General features: G+C 47.0%; 1 protein-coding gene across 1 annotated transcript; it reads right to left on the minus strand.

Moving 5' to 3' along the window:
• Window positions 1-8,066: 8,066 nt before the first annotated feature.
• Window positions 8,067-11,315, minus strand: LOC133899969 (amino acid transporter AVT1H). Its single transcript, XM_062341018.1, has 2 exons — window positions 10,878-11,315; window positions 8,067-10,329 (listed from the first exon to the last, which is right to left on the minus strand). Exons 1-2 carry the CDS (start codon window positions 11,152-11,154, stop codon window positions 9,182-9,184), a joined length of 1,425 nt encoding a protein of 474 aa, XP_062197002.1. The 5' UTR covers window positions 11,155-11,315; the 3' UTR covers window positions 8,067-9,181.
• Between the last annotated feature and the right edge of the window lie 271 nt (window positions 11,316-11,586).

Consider the following 11,586-nt stretch of genomic DNA (forward strand, 5'->3'; position numbering starts at 1 on the left):
TTTCCTTTCGGTGAAGACTCAGTACGGTGCCAAGGACTATGCTGAGTTGTATCTCAACAGAAATGTTTGCCTTCATGGGATTCCGAAGAAGATCATTTCTGATTGTGGCACTCAGTGCACTTCCATTTCTAGAGAAGCCTTCATGAAGCCTTCGAAACCGAGCTCTTCCACAGCACTGCTTACCACCCTCAGACCAATGGTCAAACAGAGCAGGTAAATCAAATCCTAGAGGATATGCTGCGAACTTGTGTTCTCACCTATGGAAAGAGGTGGGAGATTTGCTTGTCATTTGCCGAGTTCTCCTACAACAACAGCTACCAAGCAAGCATTGAAATGTCAACGTTTGAGGCTCTTTATGGCCGAAGATTCTGAACACCGTTGAATTGGACCAAATCTGGCGAACGGGCTTTTCTAGGCCCGGATTTGGTCAAAGAGGCCAAAGAGCATATTCTAGTTGTTCAGAAGTGTCTTCTCACGACACAATCACGGCAGAAGAGCTATGTAGATCGTCGCCGCCAAGACCTCGAGTTTGCAATTGGAGATTATCTATATCTCAAAGTGTTTCCTCTCAAAGGTGTTCGACACTTTCAAGTCCAAGGCAAGCTAGCGCCTCGTTATGTGGGTCCTTTCCAAATTGTCTCTCGGTGTGGAGAGGTGGCTTATCAATTGGACTTGCCCATGTCCCTCTCTGCGGTGCACAATGTGTTCCACGTGTGTCAGCTAAAGAAATGATGTGAGTCCCAACCGAAGTGATCGAAGTTGCAAACCAAGAATTGCAACCGAATCTTACATATTGTGAGCGACCGATCGAGATATTAGATGTAGCGGAACGCTAAACTCAACGTCATTCCATAAAATTCATCAAAATCCAATGGAGCAACCACACCGAAGATGAGGTGACTTGGGAGCATGAGGGTAAAATCCACTCGGAATGTCCTGAACTCTTTGAGAATTTGTAAATACCATTGTAATATTTGCATATTAGAACCTCTCACATGTCTATGTCCATCACTTTGTTGAATGGAAATTGTGGTTCCAAGGTGTTGCACTAAGAAACCTTTCAGTCGGGAGAGTCTGCTCCTGGCAGTCTGACAGCTGTGGATATACCGGTCTAACCGTCAGAGGCGTTAAGACATAAAAAGCTCTCTATTGGCTCGCGGTCTGACTGGTGCCTTGGCCGGTCTAACCATTGGTGGTTGGTCTGACCGCCACGAGACTTGCGGTCCCACAGCCAAAGCCCAAAACTCTCTGTATAGATTTTGCTCTAACTTTCATTTTCACAGTCAAACCAAGCTACAGTATGACTGAGCCTAGCTCCGGTCTGACCGCTAGTTCATGCGAGGGCCCGATGGTGATCTTTTCGTTTCCATCGATGAAGATTGATGTGATTCTTTCCTATTTGTGGAAAATTCTTTCCCAATCCATCACTGTTACCTTCTCCCAAGGATTTCTGAATCTCGCGATGAGATTCTTCTTAAGGGGGGAGATTTGTCACATCCCAAAAATGATAATCCATAATTAAGCATCGTTTAACCATTACCGCATGTGTTATCACCTATGTTGTTATGTAATTGTCCGACAAGTTTAGTTCGAAGGTGTTTCAAACACCCTAGAGGTGGTTTAGAGCTTCTTAGAAAATCCCTAAATCCTTTGGAGAAGAAAGGGAAGGGAAAGTGGGAATGCTTAGAAAGATCAGCACAAAACCCCTCTCGTGGTCTAACCGGGATCACCCACGGTCTGACCGTTAGGTTGCAGCCATGTGGGCTTGCCACATTTGCTTGATGCGGTCTGACCAGCGTCGAATGGGGTCTGACCGCCAGGAAATAGAGGCTCGACTTAAGGTGGTCGATTGTCTTTCTCACTCTCTCACTCTCTTTCTCACTCTCTCATTTGCTCGCTCTCTCACACTCTCTCCACCCAACACTACAAGGGAGAGGGATTCCTTTGTCATCGCGTTCGAGGGTCGGAGATCGGAGGAGGGGACTCTCACAAGCTCCTGAAGGACTTCCCTAAGTGTCTCCCCCTCTTCTCCCTTGCTGGAGACCTAGCGTTCACCTCAAGCTCCACCACCACTATGGGAGCCGATTCGCAAATTGAAGCCTTCCCGAAGCAAACCCATCCACTAGAAAGCTTCAATGCACTAAGGTGAGGCTTCCCCTATAGTTTTTCCATTGTTTCCGACCTCGATTCGACCCCCTCCCCCTCCCCCCCCTAGTGTCGTTTAGGCCCAAAACTTAACCTAGCCTAGGTCCAATCCATGGGGCATTTTGAGTTTATCTCGGTGAAGGTAGTCCAAGGCACTTTAGAAATACCCCACTAGTCCCATAGAGTATTTAGGTACCCTCTATAGTCAAGAGTCTCATCGGAGCTCTCGCCGACAACCCCACAAGGGTGCTACCAGCAAGGCCTAGCAATCTGACTGTTGCTAGGGCCGGTCTGACCACTAGTTGGGACCGAAAGGTCCGAAGTGAATGCTCTATAATAGGGATCAGACCACTGCTAGGGTTGATCTAATCGTTGGTGGGCGGTCTGACCGCCGAATCAACATCGGTTCAACTGTCAGCCCCCAAAACTCTCTGTTGGCCACTGATCTGACCGCTACCCCAGGGCCGATCAAACCGCCAGCCACTAAAGGCTTGGCACAGATTAAGTTGGCTTATCCGGGGTTTCACGCTTCGAAGCCCTACTCCCTTAGTGGTCTTTTGCAAATGTTTTTGAGTCTCGGCGCTCCATTATTACTTAAGCATGCAATTTATGCATCCTTTTTGTATTGTTCATTTATTTATGCATTGCACCTATGTTTCTTTTATAGAGTGTTGATCCGACAGTTCAGGCGAGCGAGGGCGACACCGAGCCACCCCACTTCTGTGAATTCTATGTGGGTAGCATCATACAGCTGGCAGAGCAACAAGGCAAGCATCTAAGCATATTGAACCCTTGTGTTGAATTGAATGAATTCAAAGTTTGATAAATTATGCTTATGTATGTTTGCATGAGTAGCGAGTCGATGTCAGGCAAAAATAGGTAGAACCTATGTTGTATTGCATATCCTCTACCTTAAATTGTTGATTATCCTCATCCTTGTCACCTCAATAATATTGTTAATGTCTAGCCTAAGAGTTGTTTGATATGCTTAGCAATGCCATTGGTCCTTGGTAGAAGTCGAGCAATGGTGATGCCATTGTTCGTGAGCTTAGGGCTTACTTAATGTTTCACATTATTGATTATGTTGTTGAGATGATTGAGATATGAGGATGAGAAGAGATGTGGGCAGTGTTAGGGGTATCATCTGCCCTGGAGGAGGTTCCCGGGGTAGTTCGGGGAGGGAGTCCAGATACCGTAGAATGCCTTGCATTGGTTAAGCACCGACCGTTGGCCGCCCTTGGCTTCTAGCACTTACCGGACTCACCACATGCTGATCTAATGATAAGGTAAGCCGAATACCTCTGTAGCTGTGATCATTTGGGCATGAGTATCGATGGTGTGAGCGGGCGAGCTTGTAGAGGTATCTAGTTTGCTTTGGGAGTAGTTCTAGATACCTCCGTGCCAAGCGATGCATGTATCAAATGGTTGGAACTTATTGGGAAAGGTTGTCACGAGTACCCCCTTGTATGGACCTATGTGGTCATGCAAGCCGAATGATCCTCGTGTCGTGTGGGTAAAGGAGTATCCCCTGTAGGGTGTAAAAATAGTTCTAACTGCCGCGCTCTCGGTCATGAATATGTCTTCCATCCATGCGCACCATCGTAGAGTCACGAGTTGTGGTTTGTTGTTGGATATGTTGGTCATGGGGAAGATGGTTCATGTTACATACATGTTCATGATTGTTCCTGTTACATTTATGTGTAGTTGGTTATTGTAGGGTATAATGGTATTGTTGTTAGTTAAGTTTAGTTGCTCACACATATGTCTAGGTTGCTAAGCATATTAATGTACTTAACCTTGAGGTCTTTTTCCTGCTAATAGCTCAATGCATAATCCTTGGAGTCGAGCTATTTATATGTGCTCTATATAGATTAAGTCTTACGAGTACCTTCGTACTCAGCTACTCTACAGGTTTTGCAAGTGAGAAGGAAGTGGTGTTTGGCTACTTCACGCCTACCGAGGGTGGTGGAGGGCATGAGTAGTGCAGCCTACTCAGTTAGCGTGCTTTTGTGATGGAGCCTAAGGGCATATGGCTCCAACCTCCTTTTACCGTTTATAGCTTTAGCTTCCCCTGCGTAGTTTCTTTTGTTGGTTAGGAGTTGAGCAGATTTTAGTCTCCTCCTAACTCTCTTTTACTATAAATTGTAATAACTTGGTAATGCTTAAGAACTTGTAATATAATGTTAATTACCTGGTCTTTCTTAAGCTGTGTTGTGATGCTATATGTTGTAAAGGCATGTGTTCCGATCTTAAGCACAAAACACGTGTTAGGACTACCGGGATGATATTTTGATTAATCATCAAGGTTATGATTATGAATGGGGATCCTCTTGGTGATTAATTAGAATATTATTTGGACGGTTCCCCAACACTGTACATCCTTAGAACTCCCATCACTCTCCAATCTAGACTCTAGCTCATTCAGGCACTTGTCTTTTAGTTCAACATCCTTTGCAAGCAAAGGGTAATTCTTACAAGCATCTAAGAGAGTAGACCTAGACTCCTCCTCAAGGAGCTTCTTCTCGGCACTTTCAAGCCGACTGGCGGCTTGAGCATGCATATTGTGAAGCTCGGCAAGTTCAACCATGATAATCAGGCAACTCTCACACTCCTCAACATCGAGCCTAAACCTAAGCAATGTAAGTTCTGTAGAGACAGACTCATACTTAGACCTAAGATCCTTTAACTCATGCACAACATTCTTAAGTAACCTATCCTGGCTAATGAGAGTATCCTTAAAGGTATCGACTTGGATGGAAAGCTGGTCATAGGAAGGCAATACCTCGGAAGGATCCAGTTCAGGGTCGTTGTCATTGTTGTTGTCTTCTACCATGAAGCAGAGGCCGGTGAAGTCCTTGGTCTTCTTCTTGTTCTTTGCTTGTAGTTCATCCTCCTTTGAACTCTCCTCCTCACTGGAAGAGATGTTGATGTCACTGAGAGCCGCCACGAACGCCCTAAAAACTGCCTTGCCGCCTTCTAGACCATCTTATCATGGTTCTTCTGGAAGAAGGGCTTGTTGTTCTTCTTCTTGTGCTTATTATAGCCATGGTCACTATCCTCTCTCTTCTTGAGCTTAGGGCAGTCCACCTTGAAGTGGGTAGTGTCACCACACTCAAAGCAGGCACGAGAACTACCCCCCTCTGGTCTTGGCGATTGTTGTAGAAATGGGTGAACTTATTCACAATCAGCGCAAGGTCCTCATCATTCAGCGCATACACCTGCTCCTCTGCGATACAAACCAAGAAAGACAAAGCAAATCCATTCAATAAAGTATTAGCACAAGAAAATCCAGCTACAGACTGATTGCCAACACCAGATCCGAAAACCAACGCAATGTTCTGAGACAGGGGATTTCCAAGACCGATCCGAGCCGCCTTGGCTATCTCGATGGACTTGAGTTTACTGAAGAGCTCATCACAAGTCAATGTATCGTAACTTGGAGACTCTTCAATACTCGAGATCTTTACTTCTCATATGCTATGGTCAAGAGCATAGAGAATCTTGATCTCTCTCTCGTGGTCAGAATATGGCAAAACATCAGTTGATCAAAGTTTGCTAACAATCCCATCAAAGCGAGTAAGCATCGCATCCAAAGATTCTTTAGGGCCTTGCACAAACATTTGGTATTCTTGGTTGTATGTGCTTTGACGTCTGGCCTTAATCTGATTAGTGCATTCATGAAAGACATTCAGAGTATTCCAGATTTTCTGGGCAGTACGGAGATGTTGGACCCTGTCAAACTCATTTTGACTCAGGCTAATGAATAAAATATTTCTGGCCTTATTGTTGACATCATACTGCTCGATTTGAACCTGAGTCGTGCAAGTAGTAGGGATCTTGTTCTTGGAATCAAATAATTCCCATATTACACTTCCTTGGTATAGAAGATAAGCCTCCATGCGCACCTTCCAGTACGAAAAATCATAGCCATCAAACAGCGGAATCTTCCCATTTCTCTCAATGTCGCTTATGGATTATAAAGCCGGTTAAGGTCAACAACTGATCAAACCGACTCTGATACCAATAGTAGGATCGAGAGTAGTGACTAGAAGGGGGATGATTAGGCACCTCAATAAATTTCTTATGAAATTGATGGCCTTCTCCTATTCGATCACCCAACACAACTCTAAAGAAGAATCATAATAGAACACAATATGAATGCGCAACGGAAAAACTACACTTAACCAGAAAGTCCTGAGACTCCGGAGGTGGGACCAAAGAGTCTAGAGTTTCTGAGAAAGATCAAAAACCAAACTTAAAGATTCAATAAAAGGTGGGTCTTATGGTTGAAATCGAACACAAGGTTTCACAACAAACCAATGCATGACTCATCTTCACATGAAAGTTAAATCTTGAAAAAAGATCACTCAAGGATCAAGAGAAGAATATTGGGTAAAGAAGATCTTTAAGATAATGGTCTTAGGCAAGAGAATTCAAGACCCTGTCACATATGCATGTGTATATGAATTTTATGCCTTTAGCATCAAGAAGAATAACCTCCCATGGGGTTAAAATTTCAGCTCAAAAGGAAAAATGAAAATCAACACTGAAAAGGAAAAAATTGCACACAAGGCAAGGGAACCAATACAGGGAAACTAGAAGGCGGCTAATTCAAGTATATGAAACAAAATAAACTTCATTACTCAAAGAGATCAGCCCTATTTTAGGAGGATTACAAAGATTTTTCTCTGAAAACTCTCACCTGTTACATAGGCTAAGCACTCATCCTCCTCACCTTTAAAACCCTAGCATAATGCTCTCATATGAGTGGCACAAGGGACTCAAATAGCTAGTTGATCCTCTCCTATAGCCTTACCCCTCTATTTATAGGTCTAGAAAACTTGACCTCCAAGTTTCCTAATTTTTTTCCAAAATACCCCTCTCATGTAATACACTTCTACCTATCACCATAGGTATTTTGGTCCATTTTTTTCTCCATTCATCGGACGGTCTCGGTGCCTAATGACTTAGCTTCACCTCGACGCAAGTTTTACGATGGTGCTACATACTCATCGAGTCCTCCTATGGTTTTGAGGCCAAACCATGAAACCCTAGCATGCTTCTCAAAGCGTGACTAGCCGCCACTTGCTTGCTCCAGAAGCAACTGCTCCGATGATGATGCGTCTCCGCCGTCTTGCGATCCTGACCGCCGGCAAGTCTTTCTCGCTTCCGATCTCTCAGGCCGCCTTGTCACTTGCATTGACATCCCCTTTGTATGACTTTATCAACACGCCATCTTCATCCTCTATTTTATATTTTGCTTGACCTCCATGTGTACAGCTAGGATCACTCTTGACTCCGTCCGACCCTCCTTGATCGACCGTCAAGTTGCATCCATCACCTACACACCATGAAACAATCAAACATATTTCTCCACACTCCAAAACATCTCCAGGTTAGCATAAAATCAAAAACTTCAACTCAGAGAACATCCTACAAAAAATGTGAACATCGGATGTTCTGATGTGTTCTACTCCTAAACACCGGACCATCTAATGAGTGTAGTACTATCTGTTGCAAAAAATTTTGCTCTCTACAAGAAAAAGTCTATTAAAAGCTTCCAGTGATCTCATGTTCAACACCAAATAATTCAGTGTGTGTCAATCCACCGAACCACCCTTTGGTAACCTCTCTAAAAAAAAGGTTTGGGCATTCTCTGATGTTCACAATCTCAGCACCGGACTATCCGGCGTACATAATCAAAGTTGACACCAAAAACTCCTCTCTGCAGGAAATACTCTGACGCTCTCTAAGCCCATCACTAGACTATCCGGTGTTTGCTTTCATTTCTGTTTCAGCACTGAAAGTGCTCGAGTCCTCACTTCACTATAACATCGGACTCTCTGATGTGATCAAAAACCCACGTACCGGATGTTCCGGTGAGATGTAATTTTCTAGACTCTGAAACAGTATGCTCTAATTCAAACTTTGATTAACCGTAAATAAGATCACACCCAAACAAGCTCATACCAACTAAAATTATTTCAAATCCAATATTATCAATAATTCATCATATAAAAATTAAGACATATTTCAATTTAATTTCTCAATCGACGTCCGTTAGCGTCTCAGCGGCGAGGGAGGAGGGCGATAGGATCTAAAGGCTGGATGCGGTGATCAAAGTAGTCACGCCAGTTCAGAACAGAGTCGTCGTTGGAGATCATGCAGCTACCGTACCCCTCGGCAGCAGTGCCCCACACCAGATCACAGGTGAAGCAGAGCTTATCCTCCATGGGCACGGCGTGGCCAACTACATGAAGATGCACCCCGGTCCGCGTACGCGTCGCGTACGGCGTCAGATGACGCAGAGGACGAGAGGTCGACGATCTTGCATTAGGCTAGCGAATGAGAGGCCGCAGCCGGGATCCACCATGAGTTCTTCGTGCCTGAGCCCCTGCCGATCTTGCATCTCATAGAGAGCTTCGGGTAGTGGCTGAGGGAGGAGCTCCAGCAGCGGGAGGGCGAGGAGTTCCAGGTGTCAATCCGATGGTGCTAGGGACCACCACCACTACGAGATGGATGGTGCCGGGGACTCCTATGGCACGGCAGACAGGGTCATAGGGAGGAGGAAGTCGGTGACAATGGCTTTCTACGCCTGTGTCAAGCGCATGTACCAAAAAGCCAAAAGGATCAGCGGAGATGGCAGCCTAAAAGAGGAGAGGGAATGACACGGGATTTGACGGGGTGTCATTTATACACAAATTTTCCCCTTCATGATTTAGCTCTAAGTGGTTTTTCGTCCGTAGCACCCAAATAAGCTCTTGATGGACGAACTAGCAAGAGGGCTCCTTCACTGTGCTAGAGACCCTGACCGTACAGCATATACCCTAGGCAGGGACACCTCTTGTGATCTCGTCCTTAGATTATACATGGCATCCTATAGATATCTATTCTTTTTTTTTACAGCTGGTTTCTCTTTATTCAGGATTTTTCTTGGAAGTCTTTTACAGGAGGAGATGCGGAAGAGGGAATCGATACCCTCCGGCTCACCACGCCCCAATCGGGCTACTGCCCGTCCACAAATATATATCCATTCTTACGCAGTATGGCCCCTCTGGATGCTCTGCACTAGCGACTTGGCCGACGAGATGGTCCCCACCACCGCTAGGACGACGCCAGCGAGAATCATTGCCACGTTGAGTGCGACAGTGGACCGCGACACCCTGCCCCAGCGGATCTTGAGGTAGAACGCGCAGGGGAAGATGACGCAGATCGCCACGCTCACCAGCGAGCCCGTCAGGCTGAGCACGTACTGGAAGTAGGGCACCGAGAGCGCCAGCGTCAGGATGAGCAGCAGAGCCGCGGACCCGACGCCGCCGCGGACGAGCGTCCTCGCGCGGGGACCCATGCCGGATGGCAGGTAGTGCTCGAGCTGGATGGCGAACGGCGCGAACTCCAGCGCGTACTTGGTGACCGGGGTGAGCACGGTCGCCCACAACGCCACCTTGGTGACCGCGAGCCGCGGTGGCATGCTGAGCGTGATTTGGGAGTTAACCGCTGGGCCGAAGAGGCTTGCACCGACGAACGCAAGAGCCACGTAGAGCGCGGTGACCACGGCGAAGCTCGTGATGGAGACCTTGGTGAAGCGGGAAGGGTCCTTCATGGCGGTGTAGATGTTCGGGAACACGATGTGCCCGGCGTAGCTAAACATGTACAGGCCAGACACCGCCGGGATCCTGTCCAGCTGGAGCACGGGGATGTGTTTGCCCAGGCCCACCCCGCCGAACGCGGCGGTGCAGACGACGGTGCCGAAGATGAGGAGCGACATGATGATGCCGGCGAAGGAGAGGAAGGAAATGGACGACAGGTCCCTCAGCCACAGGCTGGGGAGCGCGACCAGCACGGCGATGACGGTGAGCAGCTGCGTCGTGGTGAGGTGAAGCCACGGGAAGTGGAGGCGCACGCCAGCGAAGACGAGTGGCAGGTTGTCGCTGAGGGAGATGGTGTAGGAGACCAGGGCGAAGAAGATCTCGAGGTAGATGAAGGCGGAGGCAATCACGCGGCCCTTGGTGCCGAACGCCTGCTCGCCGATGTCTTGGTACGTCTTGGAGCTGGAGTACTCGTTGAGGCACTTGCCGATGATGTGCGCGGTGTAGGCGCACATGACGCCGAGGCCGATGAGCAGGAAAGCGGAGGCCCAGCCGCCGTTCTCCAAGGCGTATGGAATGGAGAGCTGCCCAAGCCCTGAAATGGCACATAATTAAAAGTGTGATTTTAGTGCTTCGGAACAAGGTCAAAAAGAGTACGAATGATTGATGCCAAGGCCTTGTGGGTTGGTGTGGTGCCAAACAATCTCTGCTAAAATTTAGTGACACATAATTTTGTCGAGATTTTAGATGCCAACAACTTGGTCAAGGATTCGACTAGGAATGCAGAAGATATGATCTTTGTAAATTTGGAAACCATCCAAATGAGTGTCACGCAAATTGTGGCGAGGGAGGTCGTCCAACAACCAATGTTCTTCAAATGACTTGCAGATGATGCTATGTTTACTCAGTCCACGCGCTATCACACTCTTTGTCCGAACACGTAACATAGCTCGAACTACAACTTTGATCATAAATTATATTTCATAATAATATATTTGTAAAATTACATAAAAATCATTTTTATTCATTTTTCATAAAGGTATTAAACGCCAAAGTAAATTCTTAATGGCGGACACGTAGTCCCTGCATTTAGTAGATTGAGTGAAGATGCTGTAAGCATTGCAGTCGTAGTAATAGTATTACCTATGAGCATCCCAACCATGTTGATGACTGAGTGGGCAAAGGAGCTGTTGGGCTTGCTGTGGCGCTGCTCGCCGATCGCCTCCACGGCGGCCACCCTCGATGCCGCACTGGCACGGCTCGCCTCCTGGTCGCCGCACTTGCACGGCTTGCCCGCCTCGACGTCGCAGGCCTCGCAGCGCTTGCTCAGCCGCTGCAGGGCGAGCTGTGCGCCGTGCACGCTCTCGCTGACCACCTGCTTCGGCTTCGGGCAAAGCGACCAGCACCACTGAGCCGCCATTGCTGCCGTTGCTGCTTCCTCGTGTACCTAAGAGCCTTCGTGGTGTATGAATCTCTCGCTCCGGGATGTATGTTAAGTATTGTGTGCTGCTGTTACGAGGCACGACTTGTGACGAATGTTGAGCTAGTTCGTGTCCTATTTATAGTGCTTTGAAGAGTTGCAATGGGGGGCGATCGAGTTGGAGAAGGGAATATGGCACCTAGGAGCGAGTGACAAGGATCGTAATAGTTGGGAGAGAACTTGTGGCAAGATACTCATGTTGGGATTGGGCACCCGTGCAGTTAGACCTTCCCATCATTCTCTTCTCGCTCGAGCAGAGCAGGTGACACTAAGAGAGTGTCTCTAAACTTGGCTGTCTTTTTTAGATTAAGAAATGTCTCTATTCCGGCCTCTGCTAAACTTGGCTGTCTAACTCATGAGTGCACCACAACT

The sequence above is a fragment of the Phragmites australis genome, chromosome 19 (assembly GCF_958298935.1).
Source record: "Phragmites australis chromosome 19, lpPhrAust1.1, whole genome shotgun sequence".
Lineage (NCBI taxonomy): Eukaryota > Viridiplantae > Streptophyta > Magnoliopsida > Poales > Poaceae > Phragmites > Phragmites australis.